The sequence below is a fragment of the Cataglyphis hispanica genome, chromosome 12 (assembly GCF_021464435.1).
Source record: "Cataglyphis hispanica isolate Lineage 1 chromosome 12, ULB_Chis1_1.0, whole genome shotgun sequence".
Taxonomy (NCBI): domain Eukaryota; kingdom Metazoa; phylum Arthropoda; class Insecta; order Hymenoptera; family Formicidae; genus Cataglyphis; species Cataglyphis hispanica.
This window is the reverse complement of record NC_065965.1, coordinates 2,232,089-2,256,694: the sequence shown is the minus strand read 5'-3', so window position 1 is coordinate 2,256,694 and position 24,606 is coordinate 2,232,089. Positions and strand designations below refer to the sequence as shown.

Genomic DNA, 24,606 nt, shown 5'->3' with positions numbered 1-24,606 from the left:
GGAATATTTATTTGCTCGCTACTACACGCCAATCGTCAAAGTCGCAATGAGCGCATCGATCGCCATGCAGTATGTCCTTCTATCCTATACCTGTATCAATTAATATCTTAAAAGATTACGACGTTCTGGATTAGTCATATATATATGCGCGATAAATACAAATTTTAAAAATTTATTGATGTCTATAAAATATATATTCATATAATATTCACGTAAGATGCGTTACTTAAGTAACTTTAAATGAAAAAATTACGTGAGTCACTTATTGAATAATTAAATAATATAAAAGTAATATAAAAGTAATTTGATTGAAAAATGATAATATTAATTAGATATCAAATAAAAAAATTTTATTTATTACACCATTACATTTTATTACATAAAAATTTATAAGAAAATTATTATATTTTAATCATATTTATCTGCTTTATGTAACATTTTATATTTTATATTTTATTATTAATTACAGCAATGTTTTTATGTCATGAAATCTAAACGATTATGATATCTCTGCTGAGAATAAAATAAATTTGTGATATATGATATTACGAATTAATTGTAAGTTTTTCTTATTATTGAAATTACCAAGCCACAAGACGTAAGCATAATAGCTAAACTCAAGTTTGGTCTCATTGGTTAAATAACATTTATTGTTAGTCTGCGTCGAATGTAATTAGTGACGAAGGCTTGGTGGCGTCTTGTAGACGCGACAGCGAATAGATTAACGCAAACTATTTTTGCACCCATCCGTGCTGCGAATTCGCGCAAAACACATTCTGTTTACATTGAATCTACGTTTCCTTGGCACACGATAGCCACAGCCACTTTTAATCCGGCTTATATGTATTGTTAGATCGAGCCTATTCAATGACGCAATAATAAATTTAAGGTATGTTCTAAAAATAATGTTAATAAATAAAACAGCTCTGGAAATTTAAAGATAATTTGTGAAGATTTATTAATTTTATGTTGGAAGTATTTTTGAGATAATTCAGAAACAAAAGCAGTCTTTCTCAACAATTTTAATAAAGAAAATCTGTCTCTGTAATGATTTAATATTAAAATAAAATAAATAAATAAAATAAAAGAGTAATTTAGTTTTTTCATAAAATTAAATAAAATTATATAAATAAGTATTTTTAAAAAATTTTTTCGCTGATTAATAAAAGATATTGTTTTTCTCGATGATAGAATTCAAACGTTTTAATACTAATTATTTCATAAAAAAAATATAGACCAATAAAGAGAGATACAAATGTGTCCATAAATTTTGCAAATGCAGAAATAATTATTACATATAAAAATATTTGTAGAAATAGCAAATTCGAAACATTACTACGTATCAGAATCTGAACACGATGCATTTTATCTCCTGCAACACCAATATCACCAACGAGCCAGGCGAGTCCAGGATAACGTAAACAGATAGGCGCGCGATTTGATGCGACGCGCGCGCGTCTACAACGCGTGAGCATCAAGTGCATGCGACCTGAAGAAAAACGTGAGGCCTGGCATGGACACAACAGGAAAAGCGCTTATTTTCGTAGCAAAGAGAGGAGGCTGTCTCTATAAATATATGCGACGGCGACGCGCGCGTTTAAATGCCTACCTTCGCATTTGTTAAAGTACATCAGTCAGCGCTTATCAAATAGATAAGCATTGAATGCAATAGTATAAACTGATTTTAATTATAGTATAAAGATTAATAGTATAAAGATTAAGTACTATAAAATACATAACGTTCTAAAAAAAGTATTATAAAAGCATATTCCAGTTTTATTATAACAGATTATAAGATATAATAATAACTATAAGAGATAAGATATAATAATAACAAAAAAGCACTCGAAATATCCATAAACGAATCATACTTTGACAATTTGTTTCATTTTAATAGCAGAAGAAAATTAATATTAATGATTTAGAAATAAAATTTAAACAATTTATATTCATACAACACCTTTTTCTAATTTTGATCAATTTATAATTGATTTTTTCTTAAAATTTGAAGAAGATAATCATTTATCATATATTTTCATTTTTTAATATGATATAGCTTTTTTGTAAACTTTAGTACAAGAGCATAGTGGAAATTGCAATTCATAATCAAACTTGTCTTTGTATTTCAGAAATATCCTACATATATTTACATATCGTTATGATATTCATATTGATTGATAGAATGATAAATGAAATGCAGTGCGTATTGCCAGAAGGGATGCAAATGTAATTAACATTTTTCTTGTTCTTTTTTTCTTGTTCTTCTTGTTTATTATATATGTCACATTTTACACATTGAATGAAATTAATTTAGGATCTCTACTGTATCATTCATATCCTTAATAATAAGAAATATCTTTATTACAGAGATTAAGTTTTATTTTCAAATTTGTTATGTGCTTTTGAACTTGATTAAAAGATATCTCTAAGTATATAGATGTACTCTCTTTCTCTCTGACTGATCTACTGATTCACAAACGAAAGAAAAAAATTACCTAACGAATTGACTACAGTATCGTAATAAAAGGGAAGTCAATTACTCTGGAGAATCCTTGGCACTCTCGCCTATATTTATAATATAATCTTGTTTTTTCAATCGAGATATTGCTTTATTAATGAAAAGTATGACGAGCCTTCGATAAAAAGCAAAAGTTGCCATTTTATTTATTTTGTGATATATTTATAACAAAATAGTAAAATTTTAATATTATAAATATAAAAATTGAACTAGTAAATGAATTAATAAAAAAGCCAGGCGCAATAAATAAAGAAATATCAATAGGTTTCAAAAATATGCAGTTTAAAGCTAAAAATATATTCCTTGCTTATCAGTCCCCTCTCGTAGCTTCTTCTTTTTCTCGTAATAAATAAGCAACATATGATAAACTTCGATGATATCCCGAGGACGTAAATGTACAGAATGTATCAAGCAATGTTATTCATTATAATAAGATAATTGGTGTCGGCGCGTGCCAAAGATCAAAAAAAAAGATGATATAACAAGTTCTAGTCATAGCACGAACAGCGGAAAATTTTACGATGACATTTTTTGATGGCTTACGAAGTATCAAGTCTACGTCTATTGTGAGCTTCCTTAAAAAATTGATAAATCATCATTATCAATTAATTTCCTTAAGTAAAGCTTCCTTCACAAACATATCTCTATCATTATATCATTATTTAAAGACTCACTAAGAAGCACATTCACTGAGAGTTTATGACGGAAGTTTGTTAGTCTTCAAATCCCAAAAGCCGACGTTATCGGAACTTTATATGTATACATTTAAAGTTGATATATGACTATCTCTTGTTCCGATGAAGAATAGTGTTCGAAAGTAAACCGATTTTTTAAAAATGAAACAATTTTTGAAAATTAATCTGATAATTTTCGAAACTATTAAATAAACTATTCAAAATATTAAGTAAAAGATTGAAATGAATGTGTAAGGTTTATGATTGGAAACTGCCAAAGCGAAATAACGGTAATTATAAATTTTCACACAATTTTTTAATGTTAACTTCTCTCCATTAATGCGCCTAAATTATATTCTCAGCAACATATTTTATGAAATATGTTATATATAAGTTTGAAATTTTCAAAGCAATAAGGATTTTACTCTTGTGGAAACAAAACTAATACTTTCTAGAAAGATGTGCAATAGATCTGCAATAAATTCAATCTCGAAACTTTTTGTATACAAGTAGTACATAAATGATATTTGTATAAATATGTGTAGGTGTATTATTAAAGCACAAATTAATATATGCTTACGAAATTAATTAGTAGCTGCAGAAAGCACAAATCATTAAAACTCGTTTATAGCTTCCCACTCAGAATAAAATGACCCTATTGTGCGCAGTCGATCTCGATTTACATGTATATTATTTTTCCTCGTGCAAGTTAATTAATTAAATGCATAATTAAAGTAGTCATTATTAATAACTCTGTAACGATTCAAAAATAGTAACAACGTACAAATGTATTGATCGGCGTCTATTTAGCGCCGTTTAAAAATTCCACCGACCTGAGTATCTTTTTTAGATGCTATGGCGATTTTTCAAGGTCGATTCTAATTATTTAGACAGGAAAAAATCCGTAGATGTCAAAAGAAAATAAAAGGACTGAGGAACAACAGTTGTGTATTGTCAAAAACTCATTGGTAAGGAATAATGTAGGTGCGGGTGCATTGTCATGATGTAGCATCCATTAATTGCTGGCCCACGCTTTCTTTTCTGCTTTCTTTTTTCTCGTTGCCTTGAAAACAAAATTTAACACCCATACATTGTTCTTCAAACATCTTCATCTTTTTTGTCTAGAAAATCGCCATAAATGCCGAACATAACTTCGTTCAAGCTACCATAAATCGTAAACTAAAAACAATAGCGTCAGGTAACGCAGGTATTGTGATGAGAGAGTTGTTAAAGAACCTCACTATATATTGCCACAAAACGGATAGCCTCTCGCAATCGAGCACTTTTCTTAAAGCTCGGTTTCTTTATGAGTTTGTAAAGGAAAAAGGAATTGCAAAGGGAATTGTAAAAGAAAAAGATTTTTTTTCTAAGGCGGTTGCCTTCGTATATATCAAAATATAATGGTATAGAAAAAAAAATCTTTTCCTTTTTCGTAAAATTCATTTTATCTCCTTCAATTTGATAGTACTTGAAATCCGAGTTACTATTAAACTTTAAATATAAAAGCTTTTTTGTTAATATCCTAAAATTAATCTTTTTTTTATATAATTTTTAATCTAATTCTCATACTTAATTAGGAAATTATTTATTTCTTAATAAAAGTGTATCATGATAAAAAAGAGTGTGATAGATTAAAGATAAATTAGATTTATTAGATTATTGTAATTTTGTAAATTGTTTTTCAACTAATTTTAAACATTATCTTACTAGTAACTCTAAGATAATTTTAAAACTTTCAAAACTACAAAAAGATGTAGCGCACAATTAAATTTTAGTAGCAAATGAATCATACAAAGTTTCTATTTTTTTTTAAATACAACTAAGATTATTAATATTTTCAAAAAGATATAATTTATCTGCTACTAAAATTTTAATTACTACATTTTTTCGCAATTCTGAAAGCTTTAAAATTAAATATCTTAATTCTTTGTTAACGCTTAAAATTAGTTTAGAAACAAGATTTACAATTACAGTTATTTATTTTTAATCTATCACTAACAATTTCTTATATTTTTCAATATTTTTATTAACAAATAAATCATTTTATATAAAATAATTTTATTCCACAAAATATAGAATATATATAACAATAATGTTATACACATATATGTATATAAATACACGTAATTAAATTAGATATTTTTTATACATAATACACACAAAATAAACAATGCATATTTGTGATAAAAAATGCAAGGTTCTCAAATTGACCAGGTAATATATTCTTCTATCTTTGCATGGCAAATCCACGAAATATCTATCATGTTATCGTCCCTATAATTACTTGCTATTATGGCAATCATAACTGAATACAGTCTCCAATCAAGGGCATTCTTTTGCCAAGGCTAATCTTGTTTATTCGGAGATACGCATTTGGAAATGAAGATTATAACTTGAGACAAGATTATTATGAGCGACCAAGATTTTTCCCATTAAATGTCACTGTAGCACAATTTTCATTAAATTTACTATAAAATTGTGCATATAATATTATTTTATTATATAAAAGAGAAAAAAATTAAAAATAATAATTATTTTTTTAGATTTAAAAGTCTCTCTTATTTATAAATATAATATATCATAAAGAAAATGCCTTTAGAAAATATAGTGAGAAAATTAAAGCATTTATGATGTGCTTAATATTTTATACATATACAGGAAGGATGCAGAGGAGGGATTATTTGCGAGATAGGGTACAAAGAATCGCGGGGCAAGGGGGACGCCACGCAAGTGCAATGAAACTTAACTGTGTGTAGGTATTAGTTCGCGATATGATATGTAGCCAGATGTGGAAGCTACGCACTGAATGAACACGCTCGAGAATGAGATTTGATAAGTAGATGTAGGCGTCGGAAAGTTCGTGCACTTTGATGAACTTCCTGCAAGCCATTCAGCGGATGTAATCTCGGATGAGAGGCTTACCCGTTCGAGATTACTGAATAATCACAACCGGTAACATGATGGATTTCACAGTCGTTAGATCTTTATCTATATAAATATATATTTATAATTATATAATTCTTAAACTTACTTGCGAAAGATTTATTTACGCGAAAGTTTAATGCACGTTTAATTTATGATTAATAATCAAATTATATATTTTTTTATTATTTATTTATTTAAAAATACAGCCACAAATAATTTTAAGAAAATGATCCATGCTAATTGATTAACTGTTCTATTCTGAAAAACTTACTATCGCACAATCAATTGTCACATGATGCAATTCGTTGCTAAACACGTATGTACGTGCTAGCATCACATCATTCTTTTGCTTTTTCCTTATTCATTGAGAACGTATGTATTTTTACAATGACGCAGATTCTCGGTTAATAACTCAGACAAAAACGCATTGTAGGCAGTCCTCATGCAATGAAAATCTCCATTTGAAAAAAAAAAAAAAAACTATTGGCATAGAAACTAATTTTATGCATGCAATAGCAATACAATACGTGCATTAACTGTAATACGTTGCAAAACGTGCGCTGACATAATTCGATATTTTTTTTCTATTTTACAAAAAGTAGAACCTATTCGAAAAAAATGAAAATATTCATGAAATTATCATTTTGACAATGTACGTAATTTAATATTTTTATTGACTATGATAAAAATTAAAAGTTTCTCTTTAACAAAAGTAATTCAATATATTTATAACTTTATTTTTTAATATCAAATATTTTATCAGTGAAAGTAATTGTTTTAAATAATCTTTTTTTTCATATACTGCTTAATTAAAATTTAATATAATACGGAAATTTTGTTGCAAGAAGGCATTGTTATATAAATTATTATCAATCAAGTTTGAAATTAGAAATTATTATTATTATATGTATACTATATTTGATTTAAATTATTGTAGCATATTTGTTAGTACCTTATCTGTATATTATTTATTTATATTTAAGTTATTTTGTGTGTGCGATATGCGTGTTCGGGTGTGCGTGCATATATATAGATGTGTGATGTAAGTTATTGTTTCGCAACGTGATGCACACGCGCGCGTCATGTTCACACAATGATCATGCGATATCTTGCAGCGTGTCGCAAATTAATAGTAAACGGTTCCTAGCTCTTCTGTAAGAAGTTGACGCAAAACAACAATAAATTGCATCATCATTGTTAATTGAGCAATCTCGATCAGATATTCAGACATTTCGATCGCAATACACTATGTGCTTCATCACCAATAATGCGAAGTTACGAGGCTGAAGTTACTAGGATAACAGAGACATTCACGTGTTCGCACATTGTGTGTCGCGAAGATCTTTATAATGATAAGAACTTATCGTTACTTATTCTTGTTTCGCAATATAAAAGCGACGGAAGTCTTACCTGGCGTTCTGCAAACGTCTGACGTGTTCACATTCTTTACGCACGTATGGTATTAGTCATATTACACATCTTTTACCTTTTCTGTAATCTGACCTGCGCAATAACTTTCTATTATCTCTAATGAAAACAATCAAATCAATCCAACCAAAACAGAGAAGTACTGATTACAAAAAAGCACAATCTTTTAAAAACACAATCAGATATCTTTTTAATTATTTTTATTCAAAGGCAATTTTTCTTTAAAAAAAAAAATGTCAAAAAAATTATATATAATTCACCATACTCTATTAATCTAAAGATTTAATCTTTTCAACATCTCATGTTATATTATAAAAAAAAAACCACTTGTTTTCTTTCTCCTTGGCCTAGAAATTCCAAACGAAAATTGATATACATACCAATGTGAATACGTGCACACACATGTGCAGACATGGTTTAAAAGCTATATTTTAAAGTAGTCAAAGTAAAACTAAGCTATTTTTTAGTGGCAATAAATTTGTCAGTAATTCTCATTCGCATAAAATTTCGCATATCGCAATAGTGAAATCTGAGCTTATTGTTAGACACATGGCGCAAGATTGTTGTTAAAAATCACGCAAGCAAAACTATTAATATTGTCGTGAGCGATATTATACGCAGACTTCGTACTTATAAAATAAATGCATAATTATTTCCACAAGTTTATTGATATAATTTATCCGACATTTAAAGCGCATATCATCTTAATTTAATCTGAAGCATATAATAAAATGTTTGTATTCCAATTAAAGAAAGATATCACGGATTTCAAAATGTACAAAAAATAACAATTTATTTTTTTGTAAGAGAAGATTACTTGTACCAATAATTTGATTTGATATCGATATGTATGATACAATCGATATCGTAGAGAAGCTGTCATATCTTGTTTGAACTTTATTACTTTTGAATAATGCAAAAAATTCTGTTTTAATAATATCATCAATATATGATGATTCATATTCAATTCAGATTATTCCCCGAATGAAATCAGTCACAGTTATTGATATCAAGATTATTATATTTCTTCGCTATTGCTTCATTATCGCTTTACGTGCATAAAGCGAATCATAGTTCACATTCTTTAACGTTAAAAAAATGAGTTTGAAATGAATCATCTGTTGTATTTTTAAAAGATTGAAAAAAATATGCAAACTAATCACTTAAAATTTTTTATTTCTTGTTTTTGTAAAAATTATATATTATATTACTGATGCTTTTTTTAAGCTCCTTTTATTTTATATAAAATTTATATCTCTTATATCTTATACTCTTAAAACATGCCATTTGTTTCGGAATGCTGTATAATTTTATAAATATAATTTTATAATTAAAAAGATATAAGATATATAAATCTGTACTTTATAAATCATAAATTTTAATTAAAAATTTTGAGATGCTGCAAGTAATATTCTATTTTCCGCTCTTATATATATATATAAGTATATTTTAAAACATCTCTTTCACTCTTTCTTTTATTTTTAGCACGATATCATAAATATATTTATGTGTACAATATGTGACATCCCCCTCCCACCCCTCTACATATTTCAATATTTGTAAATGTACAGATCGTAATTATCGCCGCAAATAGGGCATTTTGGGAAAAAAAGGACAGACAAATGTAAGCAGATTAAAACTCATTTATTGAACATGACATAAAAATCACGATACATAATAATGATGAACCGAAGTCTATTATTTAAGCTTTGAAAACCTCAGATATATTATTCATTTATAATCTTCCAGTATATAATGTCTCGCACGCATGTGTGTGTTTGTTTGTATGAATTCCCTATCAAGCTCTAACAGATGATTACTTTATACACGTATGTATGATCGTTACACATGGAATGTGCGCCCACCGTTTCGCTTTCGCTCGCATCTCTCTCCGACTACGAACTTCTCGGATAATTAGCGATCTCGACGACGATACGGTAACTTGCCTTCGTCTTTGCGAAAGTGAGACTGAATCTCGATTTAATGTCGCACTTCCTCCACTGGAAGTGAATCATCACATTAAAAATGCAGATGGCATAATTATATCATTTATCACGTATGCTAAAGAGGATAAGTAGACATAATTAGCAGATATAAAAACACAAAAATAAATATTCTATAAAAAATTCTTTCGAAACAATATTTTTTAATAATATTAATAAAAAATCAATAAAATAGGACTTTTATATCAACCTAGTAGTAATCGAGTTTTGATTTATGATCGGTTTATGCATAAATGTACTTATAAAAGTATATAAGTCCAGCATATATTGTAGTGTCCGTCGCTATAAATCTTGTATAATATTAAGCATTTATAAAAGCTTATTGCACGGAGATTTTTTTCTGACATTTTTATCTCTTTGAAAAAAAATATCAGAACTATGGCTTCCTAAATGTTAATTCATGTTCAAAAGGTCCTTCTTTGTACTGTTCACCTTATTTTACAATATTTTTTCCTACATATTGCAAAGAAACTAAAATAAAATATAAATTTTGTAATTAATCACTGGCGAGAATTGGTATCGTCATCGGCGCTAAAGTCACAAGAAAAAAAGCGAACGGTACGATACGATTTTTTTAACAACGTAAGTCGCTATCCGTCGAAAAATAAATATGTTCATATAAATCGGAGAGACAAATGTATGTGAATAAAGGACAACAGATGAGACGGCGTGACCGAGCGCGTAAAATGCGGGATCCGATCGGGCCACGCCGCTATGCTACATTTTTTTTTTTTGTTATTTTATTATAATCTTGGGCTTTTGGCAGTGATATTCAATCGTCGTGAGTGAGGAGAAAGTACTTGAGTAATCGACGACGATGTTGGGTCTTCGTTCCAGCAAGTACAACTTTTGCAAGATAAATTTTTTTCACAGGGCCTAGATTAATCTTTTAATAATATATTTTAGAAACAAATAAAAATCTGTAAATTATCTAAATTTTATTGTCACATTAACGATGATAAAATGAATTAATAATCTTCTTTCGTAATCATATATATATATTGCACATTATCAAGAGTAGATTATAACTCCCACATACAATTTACAATGATTTTAATGTTCATGCTGAAAAAATTTGACGCGCATACTAATCGCCGCAAAAAAAAAAGAAGAGACGAGGGAAAATTATTCCCGTTGTATAAATTTGCAAAAATCTTGCTTCTCCTCAAACACACGCTAAAAATCCGCTCAAAATGTCCCGAGTGAGGTATAACAAATATAACCATAAAACTTTAGTAGTAATACAAAAAATAGTCAAGTCGTCGCGTAATAAATAATATGTACATATACATATTACGCGTATATATGCATACATATATATTTTTACTACATATGTATTCATATATATCTGCACGCGTGTACAGCTTTGTAATCGCATTGCGACCGTAGAATGAAAGTGGATCGAGAGATTGCGCGATGTTAAACGAAATTATTTCTCTTTATCTACTGTATTTATATTTCTAGAAGAAAGATAAGGACCAATACGATAGACATTTAATATGAAATTTGATAATCTTATTGAAGAAAGATCCCAATCCACGTTTACTCCGCGGTCCGAGGCCGCCGTAATAAATAGATTGTATTATATCTCATCAATCTCTAAACTCTAATAACACCATTTTTCTAATCAGTACGAATTAATCGGCGAAACCTTGGGACGCACGCACGAGTTGGGTCGTAATTCGCCCCAGTTCGCGCTGAGGGCAGTACCACGCGTGAACTCTCAAAAAAAGTAAGATACTAAATGTGTGAAAAAAAAGAGAATAAAAAATAAGTATATCTATTATCAAATTTATAACAATAAATCGAAATGTCAAAAAACGATTCAATCTAAAAATAGTAGTTTTTAACTTGTACGAAAACCTGCGTAACATTATAAAAGCTTTAGACAGAGAAATATATTTTTTTTGTAAAAAACTATCATATATGTGTATAATATAATATATATCTGACATATATTATACTGCTAAATTTTTAATACGACCCCATCAAACATCGCGTATCCCAATGCTCCGTTCAGCACCACGACGCTCTAAGTCATCTTATATCGATACTTTTTGTTTGTGTTTTTTTTTTTTTATTCTTGTTTCACTAAAGCAGTCTTACATAAAGCGGCAACTTTTGGAAATTATCCGGTATGCATCTCAATATACAAAATGATTTCGAATCTGTTTCATCATTCGTTAACCGATGTTCGCAAACAATCTTGTCTCTCTTTCTTGCGGTTTTTCCGTCTCGCTCTCTTTCTCCTTTCCTCATCTTCGTCCCCCTGCCATCTGCACCCGAAGAGAGAAATGCAGGTTGAGCTACGTGAATTTTCAAAATTTTCCGCACGATATCTACCAACTAAGCATTCTCTTAAATCTGATGTGAATCCGAAAGCGCGAATCGACATGTTGATCCACATTTTTGCATGAATTATAAACACAAACTCGAGAAGGAAGAAATATTTTACTTCTTGCAGGAGATATTAAATCGGATTAGATCAGCTTCTGAAACTAAGTTAAATTTCCAAAAAGTGTCTGCCATTTTAATCTAAAATATAGCTTTCGTTGTACTGTTTTGTCTCGAAATAATCGATAAACGCTTTCGGAGTGTTATCTTTTTCAGACTCTTAAAATTATGTACACGTTAAGACGGACGTAAACGACTTCAAATGCTCGTGTGCCAGAATTTCTTTCTCGAAAAATTCCGAAAGCAGCGTTATTCTCTTTTCAGAGAAAAAAAAATTATTGGAGCTCTCTTTCATGCTAAAGCTCTCTCGTGTTATTCAGCCCAATCAAGAAGAAATTTGTCATTTCGGTTTTCAAATAACGCGAATTTGCAATCGACGAAGAATCGAAGCGTTCGTACGAATCTCGTCCTAACTATAATACCATAATCATCTCCCCTCTAATCCATTAATCGTTGCAGAGTAATTCTACCTTATAGCTTATACGGTATCACAGAATTACATGCGGCATCACTTAATTGCTCCCAGTTCGTAATCTCCGATACGCAACCGATAGAAAGAAAGCGTGCTAAACATATCTTTTGCCGTAAACGAGAACAAACGGACACGAAGAGTCGAGTGTTATAAGAAAATGAGCATAGTTTTATCATTTAATTGTTTAAAAAATCGTTATGCGTTTCTATTGAAATTTATATTGAATTATTTAAAAATTTAATTTTTATTTCCAAAAATAATTATTATTAATAATAATTATTAATGTGATCCATTTTAATTTTTTATTTCCGTATAATAAATAATATGTAAAAATAATATGTGAAAAAATATGTACTAATACGAATAATACGAATAATAATACTAATACGTCAATTAAGTAAATATTTCTCTCCTTTCCATATCATAGTGAATTAGAAAGCACCATCTAATTATTTCTGTAAATTAGAAACTTGGACTGTATACCTAAATCGAAATATTTTATCTAATTAATTAATCAGTACAAAAAAAGAAAACTTTCATAATAAAAGTAGCGTTCTTTTCTCTTAATACTCGACGTCCTTTGCACGTGTGCGATCCTCATCTTTCTCTGTCCAATCGACTCGATATTTTTAACGAAATAATACACTATATGTATATATATATTACATGAAAAAATTAACAAGCGCTTGTAGAGCGGCGACGCGAAACAACAAATACAAATAACTCGTGCGCGAGGTATACCTCGGGAGAAACGTTGTTACATCTTCGATGATGTGTGATAAATGCGATTTATTTTTAAATCTATATTCGGTTCACCTCAAGTGCCGTGATCTAAGGAAATCTCCGGAACGATATCGCGCCTTTCGCGTACAACGCAATGCAACGCGTTTACATCGGCAGAATGCTTTAATGGTACCGGATGTATCTGTCATGCTTCCCTACATAGACCTCTGCCACGTACATTAGCGCTGCTATCGTACGCCATAAAGCGAAGAGCAATTAGCAATGTCATTTAGTAAGACGATGCGTCAATAATTGCAAATGATTTAAATACGTTTCTTATTTTCTTGAAAAAGAATCGCAAAAAATTAATGCTATTTTCTTTATAAAAAAAATATTTATGAACAAGTTTATATTAAAATATTGCTTAATCTCATTCGACATCTCAAATTATTTCCAGTTTACACACTTTCTTGTGATTTGTGATTTTTAGGTAAAGATTTTACGCTATAAGATTTGTATTAAATCAAATTAATTTGTTTTTCATTAAACAAAAATCATCAATTCATATGTTGATGCATGCTGCTTGATGCGTTAGTTATTCTACGCCAAGCACGTTATGCGTTGTAATTCGCGTTATCTTGGCGCGATTTCCGGCGGAGATTTTCTGATATAGAAGGTGAACACGTGAGAAAAATAATCCGTATAGGGCAAATATGCTTATGCGAATACTAATTATAAGTACGACTAATCTTGCGACGAATAACACGGGATATACATGAAAATAAGCGCTTCTCTTAGGCTTCGTTCGTACGTGATCTGATTCGAAGAGTACGCGTGTGCACATTTAATTCGCCTCTTAAAACCACCTCGCAGCACACGCATATATATTTTCCTGCGCGACCCGATATCCCGCAAAGGCGGAAAACTGCTTTTTCCGGCACATAAACTCGATCCCAATTCGAACAACAGGCGAGCCTTACTATTGTTCTCAGTTTGATATCACGATAAAAACAAGAATATATTTACGATTCCTTTTACTCTCTTTTTTTCTCTTTATATTTTGACCCGTATTCTCATCGCGCATTTGACATCGACTCTGTCTTTATTATACACTGTGAAAAATTCCTTGTATTAAGCAAATAAATAACGTACTCACGTTTGGATAGAGCCATATTTAGCGCGCTGAGAATACGAGCTTCTATTTCTAAACAGTTTTATATGACGTTACTGATTGGCAAACGTTTTTCAGTCTAAGTTGCGAAGTTAGATATTAAGAAGAGAATAATAGAGAGATTTACTTTTGCTTTCACAATTAACATGAAATAATTTTGCAAAGAAATAAAAAACGCATCAATTGTTTTCTCAACAAATGTCTAAAAGATATTTGAAAGATGTTTAAAAGAACGGTTTGTTTAAACGCACATTTGTTTAAAAGATCAAAGTATCTTTTGAATATCTTTACAATATCTCTTACAAGGTATCTGCTCGATGTGATGGCAACCAAGCAATTTTTTCACGAAAACCGGAATTCCTTCGCGCCCAATCATTCTAAATATTCTTTACTTCTTCGATTTTGATTTTAATTGTTTTATGTTAAAAAGAGAACAACATATAGAATGCGCACGATCTCGTACGCAATGAGGGAACTTCGATATTAGGTCTGACAACACAAGTGACTATTTTGTAACCAACTGACCACGAGCCTGCAATATTTAATGAAATATTCGCGACGCGCAAACTCGATACATAATCTCGATAGACATGTTTGTTATATACCTTCTTCCGCGTTGCCGTTGCTCCAACGATTATCCTTCAATTACTGATGATCATCGGTCACCTCCAAAATCTCTGCCATGAGAGATTCGATCGAATGCTTCATTCATCGATCTGTTGTAAGCTGTAAATCTTTCAGGATTTCCATCTCTTCTTCATTTCATTTCTTCTCCTTTATCTTGATCAGATTCTCAGGTTCAGCCAGAAAAACTATAAGATTAGGTCTTCATTCTTCTATTAGTTTATCGATATTCTTCATTCCCTATGTATCGAAGTTGTCGCGCAAATTGCTGTTATTTTAAAAGCATTGCAATCAACATCTTTCTTCATCATCTCAAGTGTTCGAGGCTCCTCCTATCATTCGATCGCTCGGTCGAGGTATCTCTTGACCCGCGAGAATCCTTGACACAATCGACTGTCGATATTTAGCGAACGAAAATAACGTATCAAGGATCATTGTATCTTTCTTTCTTCTTCCTTCTTGCTTGTGCTGGGTTAACAAACTTGTATGTGCTCGCTTTCATACTTGAGCTAAACGTGCGACGAGCGAAAGTTTATTTCTTCGCTCTTCTTCGTCCTTCTTTTGCGCCCGTTGATCTTCTCATTCTCATACACGCATTCTTCCTCTCTCTCGATCTCTTCCTCTCTAATACATATATTTTTTGCTGCTGTTGCTCCCTCTCCCTTTATCATCTTTCTCTCTCCTTTCTTGCATTCTTTCTTCTCTACCAAGCTGAAGGTGGATCCGGACACGAGCGTGCCGCCACGTTGCTACTCGCTTCAGATGTGGTAGCGGGTGCCGAGGTGCGTCGGATCTCAATTGGTTTCGAGCCGGATACGGGTGGCCGGCCCAAAACCCCATGACTGTTTCACGATAGATTTCGCTGGTCTTCTGCGCAATCCTCCGCCTTCTTCAGCGAGCGCTTCAACTTGTCGACCAATCGGTTATGGAACTTGTTGAGAGAGTTCGAACTGCCAGTCTTCGGTGGCGATGTGCTCGTGCTTTTGCTTGGACTCTGCAGGGAACTCTGAGACGCCCTCGAAGACGTCCTTGAGAAATGACGCGAGGTCAACGGCACGGACCGATGCGCCGGCGAGGTCAGGAAATCAGAGCCGGGGGAGGTCGACAACGACGGACCCTCTGACTTGGAACATTCGGACACCTGTGAACAAAAAAGGGACATTCCGGATTAAAAAAACACGAGGGGACATTTCCTTAGATGGAATTTTCCCATAAAAATACGATCACTCATTTTTATTAATCAGTACATATACTTCTTCTACACACACGCACACGCACATGCACACGTACATATATATATATATATATATATATATATAACTTATCTTATATATTATATACATTTATATATTATTTATATATTATTTGATATATATATATATATATATATATATATATATATATATACACAATATATACAATATTTTACAATAATTTCATTATTATTAGTTTTCAAAAGGCATTATTTATCAACGTGTAATAATGAATCATGAATCACAATTAACAAATCTTTACTAGGAAAATTTTTCCATCATCATCATTGCTTTACAACTACAATCTTTAATCGCACGATCTGCCTTTCAAATCCGTCAGCTTTCATCCAAATTCCGTTTAATATTCATCAAGGAATCATGATGAAGCACAATCATCCTCGCTATAATAACCGCATCTGCAAAATCCTGCACTTTTCTTTCGTTGCTCGATGCATGAACGGTGAAAGCTGCAGCGATCCAAATTACGTTTGCGAAATTACTTTGACACGCGCAAGTAACAGGGCAGAAATGTAATTTTTCTAATCAGCTGGTATCCTTCGTTTTTTTCTTAAAAAATTGGATCTTGAAAGATATCTTTCTAATCTTTTCGTATGAATTCTATATTAATTAATTTAATACAAAAATAATTTGTATATTATATATTATTAATTATATATTTGCATATAATTATTTCTGCAATTATTTTAAACTGTATTTATATTATTCTACTATATTTAAAAATTAAATGAAAGAATTTCAGGTCGTGAATTCATAATGACATTCTAACGATTGCGCAATTAATTCGTGAAAAAAAAAAAAAAAACACGTATTTCTCATTTCTTCGTACAGGTCTCCTCAAATTCAATATCATCTGATTAATTGATTAATAAAATATTGCGTTCGCGTGCGTTTACTTTTAACTAAAAGAACTGATTCATCCTGCATTATTCAACATCGATTATAATAAGGATCAAAAGAATGTTATATCACGTATATGATGCGCATTTTTCCACGCACATATACATTGAATGTACAAGGATGTGCTCGTATTGTCATCACGATAGACGTAGGTGGTCGATTAGGCCCATATCTGTTTTCATCTGTAATTAATGGATCCCTCCTTTTACAAATATACAATGATATTACGATCACATAACGACGACATAACACGATGTCTACACAATGTTTCTCAAATAGATCGATGGTTATCAATTTATTAATTAATTTATATTAAGCGATTTAAAATTTTAATTATAATATCAAAAAATTTAATTAAACTAGCTTTTTATTTATTTTATGCATAATTTATTATATAAAATATGAGAAAATATCTATTTATATCCTTATATTCTGATACAAAATTAATTATGCGTTCTAAAAGATTCTTTATTTAATTTTGCAGTTAAAAATTTTATATTTTCTAACTTTATGCTTATAAAATTTATCAATTATATATTATTAATTGTATGATTTTTTTACCATTAATAACATTATTTTTTAATTTCTACTTTAGAAAAATTTTAAAATTTTAATTTAAAGAAAAATAATTTATACTAAAAAGAATTATTTATACTAGAATATTGTACAATATAAATTATCTAAAATTCTTAATAAGTATATAACTTTTTTTAAATATAATGTTTATTGCTCCAACTACTTGCCTTCGCATGTAGTTTCAACATCAAATAAATTTGTATTTCGATTTCGCCATCATATAGTTACATAATGCGTATGTCTCAAACGACACGCGACGCATAAACTGATATATGCACAGACAAACGGTGTTTATTGCCTATAATGTTATTGCCTATACGTTTCTCGTTTAATTTCACCTATCCTCGATAGAAACGCTCGTATTTATAAAGAACCTCTTATTGATGCATTACACGAGATAATAATAGAAGTATTGAAAATAGGAACGTCTACGATCGATTAATTGATATCGTCGTGCAAGTTCAAGAACAGATATTCAAAACTTGTTTGCTCGTTTATTTGTTCAAAGTTCATTGATGACTGAATTTCATGTCAACTGTATGCAATGAATAAATGTTCTAATATCGTTTCTGTTATTGACAGCTAATATTTTTCATACAATTCTCTCTTAAAAATGGTTAATAATAGACATTTTAAAATATGTAAAATGCGTCGCAAAATTTTGATATAATCAGCAAAAATGTAATTCTTTTTGTTAAAATAAATCAAAAATATATAAATTTTCATAAAACTAAAGATTAGAAAATTGATAAAAATATTTATACTTTTTTTAAGCTTATATAATGCCCACGATCTCGATTATTTTCTTATAAGAAGTCACTGTGATACAAATAAAATAACTTAAAAAAAAAATTAAAATAAAAATTGTGCTCTCGCAATAAATTTATTTCTTATCTTACTCACTCATCCAGTGGTTATACGTGGACGTTAACGCGCACATATATGATATGTACACATATGATATGCACACATAGGCGCATAATGATGGACTTTAACCAAAAATTATCTCAAAATATTCCTAATTTGTTTGATAATCATAAAGTAAATCATAAAAAAAGACCAGATTTTTCTCTTAAAAAATAGATAAGAAAATGAATTATGGACTTAAGACATGCAAATGATTATATCAGCATCGATATAATCGGACATCCGAAAAATTAAATTGTAAGCGGAATTAGAATAATACGTGATATCTAAATGCTACTAAATACTATCTAAATTGGATTAACTGCGATTATAGAATGAATGAAACAAGATAACGCGAAGTTTTGACAAAGAAGAATCCATACGAGAGTTCACCGCACGATACATACATTGCGAAACTGACAATCAAGCTTACGCAATCTCACATATGGCTTGCGAGCACAGAGTATCCTAGACCTTCAGCGATATTTTTTTGTTAGAATTTGACAAAATTTTTTGAAAATATTAAAATCGTTCAATTTTTATAACATTACAGATACATTCCGCATTATATTTATATATACAAAAGCAATTCATAATAAATTTCGTTCATAATAATCGTTATATGTATTACTATTATTACATTTTACTCAATTTCTTATATATTTCATGAATTGTATAGTATATATGTGTAGTATATCTTATGAAATTTTTATTTCAGAACAAATATACCCATTAAATGTAAAGATTTTCAAATAAAAATAATAATATATTTGCATTTTTTTACTATGGAAATATGTAAAAAAATGTGACAATATTATTATAATACGTCATTATTATTTAAATCCAAACATTTTATATTATATCAATGAGCGTATTATAAATATTGTATATTGCTTTTATTAATTAATATCATAATTGCTGTTTTCATCGTATTACTGTATATTTTTTTAAGTCACACGTAAGTGATAAACACCAAGATCAGAGTTGTAATGTCAATATAATGTTTGCAATAACATTTATGAGATAAGTGCCGTATACTATTTGCAATTGGGCATTATGCGCTAACTGCTTTCGTTGCGATAAAAATAAACTCGTGACCATAGCGTATATTTATCCGTAGAGACACGTGATTCCGCTCACCATCCGTCATTGACTATGCTTATTTAGCGTTTGCAAACATAGTTTTACCGAGTATTTAGCGATGTCTAAAAAAAAATCGGTTTGAGTGTGGCTAAATGATCTTTTACGGCAATGATTTCGCGAGAATCCAACTTTTTTAAATTATTTTTCATCTGCGAGCATAAGCAGGACAAAAAACGATATACCTTGCTAAACAAAGTGCAAGTTAAATTTCACAAATATATATAGGTAACAAAATTTTATTTTTCATTCAAATTTCGTTAAAGTTTCAAATAAATAAAATTTTAATTTTAGGATATTACGCAATTAGAAAGTAATTCTTTACACGTCAAATTGTTCTTATCAGTAATACTGATATAGAAAAAGAAATTTTTTTTTATTTGGAAACACACAAAAAACAGTTATGAAACAGAGAGATACAACTGTTATTAAAAAATTCATGGAAAAATACATATCACAAAAGGATAGCAAAAAATGTTAAGCCATGACAAATCCATACTATAAAAAAAGACTATATATATATATATATACAAGATGCCAGTAAAAAAAGAGATTCCATAATATGTACAATAATATGAATTTGTTTTATTTTTCAAAAATTTAAATCTGCAATAAAATCTGAATATGATAAAAATTTAAATTTACTTTAATAACAAATCAAAATATAATTATAATTAATATTTTGATAACTAATTCTTGACCTTGTGAAAAAACTAAACATATTTAAATAAAATCATATTATTGCTATTAATTTGTATAGGACAGGCTTATGTATATCCACGAATATATTTAAACGACACATTAAAATAGCAAAAAATATATCCCTTTGTTTTTATAAGGAATTATGTGTATATACAGTCATATTAAATATACACAACAAAAAAATTTTTTTCAGAAAAAAGCTGAATATTCTGATTAAAACTTAATCAGAGAAGAGTTATATAACTCTCATAACTCCAAATAGGTCGCCGATTTTTATATAAATAGAATAATATAGTTTCACATTTTTTTCATTATTATCTGTCTCTCTCTCTCTCTCTCTCTCTCTCTCTCTCTCTGTCTGTCTCTCTTTTTTGCTTTAATGAATAAAATATTTTTAAAAATTAATAATATCAATTTAAAAAATTAATAACACGTATATATTACAATCATAAAGATAACATTTTAAAAACTCGTAAGCGTAGATATTGATATCTTTTGGAGCTATGAAAGTTAAGGCGTTTATTTCAAAAGAATAAAAAATTTAAAAATTTTTTTAGATAATTTTGTCATATATCTCCCTCAATTAATAATTCTTTACTTTACTTTTTCTAATAGTTAGGTAATATGACAAGACTCCTTTTCAAAATAAACACCTCGTACAAGCGGGAAGATCGCGCAAAGCTAGACTGGCCAATTACCATAAGAATCGAGACAGAAGGATGATCAGATGTGCCACACTTTGCAAGACGATTGTGCCTGCTAGTACGCCAGACCTGCGAAAAAATTGCGTATGCAGTGCGGCACTCTTCCTCGATTTTCAACTTTATTATCTTTTCATAATTTTGAGCAATGATTCCGATTAACGACCATCAATCACACGTTTCGCTCGTCATACATGTATTCTTTTTCAACACGATCCGTAATCTCGAAACGATGCATAAAATATGCGTTCGGCAAGATATGCGCATACACGATTTTCCTTAAATGCATATGAAAACGTTATTTTCATGCTAACATAAATTTTAATATTTTTGCGCTAGTAATATGCGCGACACAATGCACGGATGACGCATCAAGCGGTCGGCGCCAACATTGTTAAAAGTCATCGATTCTTGCAATCGCATCTCTTAAGGATGATGCATAAATGCTGACAATAGCAATTTTTAAAAAATATTTCTACCGTACACTTTTGTAAATCAAACGTTGTTCTCCTTTATCATTCTTAATAAGTAGCTTAGTAAATAATGAAATATTCTAACAATAGAGAGAGAAGCGCAATTATGTCACTAGGAATTGGTCACGCTGTCAATATATGAATAGTTCCTCTATTTGAATATTACATATTCGAATTCGATATATTATATATATGTATATATTATTTTTTAAATAAAAAATTGCCCCAAAAAAATGTTTAAAATATTATACGTTAAAATATAATCGCGCGTGAAAATTAATGTATATAAACATTCGATTTTTAATAATTTAATATTGCTACGCTATGCAACAGTTCGTATGATAAGATAAATAAAGAAATTAAATTCTTGCAAACATGACCATCATAAAAACCATAATAAAAAAATCGTGTATAGTTTATATAAATTTGTCTCAATATCTTTCCTCCTCTCTTTCTTCTCTCTCTTTCTCTTTCTCCTCCCTACTTTTTTTCTATTAATATATTTGTCATTTCATTTTCTATATTACAGATACATATCAAAATTCTTATAACTTTCTCTTTCTCCTTCCCTCCCTCCCTTCCTCACATTTATTTTCTTACATATACTACATTATATTCTCTATATATATTACATTATATATAGTATGTTTTCATTTAAAGGAAACAATTATAGGAAACAATTACATGTTACTCTAGAACTGCACTTTTTGACTCTACGGAATAGTAGTGTTCTACAAATAATTTTTACATTTTTAGCAAATATATATCAAAAACAGAATTTTACTTGCTATATTATATATTTAATTATACATTTTAATATATTGATAAATTTTTTTTTTACGTTTCTTATAACATGAAGAAAGTATATAAGTTGTAAATATATATTTGTGTTTTTAACTTGATTTCATCAACATGATATCGATTAAGAGAGCATTATTGCAGGTTGTGAAAACTGTCCTATAGCAAATACGTAATCAAGTACGCATCATCTTTTTTCCGTCAGAGACTCACCTTTCTACTCCGACAGGCCTGCGGATTCGAGCACTCGGACGAGCGCCGGCTGCGATTAGTCTTGTAAATGTCCCATTCGTTTTTCATCACGGGCATCATAAACGCCATCTCGTTCGCCGGTGTGCGTACACTCTGTCCCTCCTTTCGTCGACTCGACTCTTTCGCTCTTCGCGCTCGCTAATTCCGCCTCTGTCTCACACGTCGTCGGCTCGAGCTATCCTCGTCTGTCTCTTTCTCTCGCTTGCTCTCCTTATCGCTCTCGTAACAGTTCTAGAAAGTTCAACACGCACGAGACACCTCGCTGCGTTAAAAAGAAATAATCCTCACTGTCTCAACGACTGTCGATACTTCTGCTGATGGTTTTCTCCGCGAATTACAAATCTAGCTTCGCCGCAAAATTCTAATTCGCACGTCAATCCGACAAAAAATCAATCGTTGAGATATCGTTTCGCGCGCTGGCGCCTTGCTTGACGTTGCGTTGATAACGTATCGCTCGATCCGTCAATCTGCTACGACAATAGGGCTCGATGTTAATCGCTGCGTTCGGCTGGAAAACTGCATACACGTCGCGCCTTCACAAGTGCGTTCCTGAGATGCGTTCGCCTTGTTATATTTCGCTCGATATGTATTTTTCTTTAATTACGTCTTGTCGTCTTTTTGACAACTATTCAGAATTCACGTCCGTTCGATGCGGCAGTTCGCTGCAGAATGAGCACGCCGGTCTACGTGTGAATAAGCAACGTTCTCACGAACGAATGGAGGGGATAGGCGCGCACACTCATTGGCCGTCATTGAGGCGGGACACCTACGTCACGGGTTACCATTGATTTTTCAATGTTGATACACACAGCGGCGTGACGTGTCGGATTGAATTTTTGGCGGCGCTCTATCGTCTTGCGTAGGCGTAGTGGAGTGTGTGCGGCGCAGATATAGATTCATTAAATGTCCGGGATCTGAACCTCCGGAGCCGATATATGCGAGATGTGACGATTACCGACATTCCGAATACGCGCCAGTCATTAATAATGAATTTTAATCTTTCTTAAACATTTTATAATTAAAGTTCTTTAAGCCAAGCATGTGCCGCATAATATTATTTTTATAAATAAATTTTTATAAATATTAAATAAAAATCTCTTACTTAAGTAGATTTGTGAGCATATATGTATAATTCTAATCTATTTTAAAATTGAATTAAAAATACTATACATGTTGTTCTTATATTTTACTTAAAAATGATAGATAGAGAAAATAAAATGCGCTCTTTATTAAAGCTGTAATTATACACTTAAAGCTGTAGTATTCGAGAAAATAGTTTAATTTTTATGACACACATACACACAAAATTCTGCATTAATCATTGCGGTAAAAAATAAAAAAAAATAAATTCTAACAATTTGAGTAATGTAAATAGATAAAGAAGAAAAAAAAGTTTTTTAATATTTTAAAATAAGTGTCTAAAAAGATCTTTAAAATAGAAATCGATGAAAAGCGAAATAAACAGTGTAACAATTAACATCTTTAAAAACTGAAATTAAATTACATGAAATTATTGAATGTACATATAAAACAATTAACATGATTAGCAAAATTATATAGTGATTATAAAATTGACATATAACAGTTCAGAACGGAGATAAAATGTAAATTAAATATATATATGTTCTTAATAATATAGAAAGGCGATTTATTAATAATATGTGATGAACAAACACATAAGAATTTGATTAAAGCAAAATATAATTGCACGAATTGCAATTTAACCCATTATATAACAACACATTTTTTAAATCTATATACATATTTGAAATTAGATTTAAAATTAATAAAATATTTTACAATTAAATTTTTAGATAAATATTTTCTATATAAATATAATAAAAACAAATGCAGCACAGAAAACAAAAAAAAACGAGATAAATTAAAAGTAAGTT

General features: G+C 30.2%; 1 protein-coding gene across 3 annotated transcripts; it reads right to left on the bottom strand.

The window, feature by feature from the left end:
- Positions 1 to 9,170: 9,170 nt before the first annotated feature.
- On the bottom strand, positions 9,171 to 23,397 carry LOC126853307 (uncharacterized). 3 transcript variants are annotated; one of them, XR_007687936.1, is made up of 4 exons: positions 22,673 to 23,397; positions 21,186 to 21,260; positions 14,974 to 16,133; positions 9,171 to 11,824 (listed from the first exon to the last, which is right to left on the bottom strand). XR_007687936.1 is itself a non-coding variant. In XM_050598917.1 (3 exons), the coding sequence occupies exons 1-3, from the start codon at positions 22,778 to 22,780 to the stop codon at positions 15,840 to 15,842; spliced, it is 477 nt and encodes a 158-aa protein (XP_050454874.1). In that variant the 5' UTR covers positions 22,781 to 23,397; the 3' UTR covers positions 9,171 to 15,839. The 3 variants fall into 3 exon arrangements, 2 of the variants coding, with proteins under 2 accessions (XP_050454874.1, XP_050454876.1); XM_050598917.1 differs by having other exon boundaries at positions 9,171 to 16,133; XM_050598919.1 differs by lacking the exon at positions 21,186 to 21,260 and having other exon boundaries at positions 9,171 to 16,133; positions 22,673 to 23,395.
- Between the last annotated feature and the right edge of the window lie 1,209 nt (positions 23,398 to 24,606).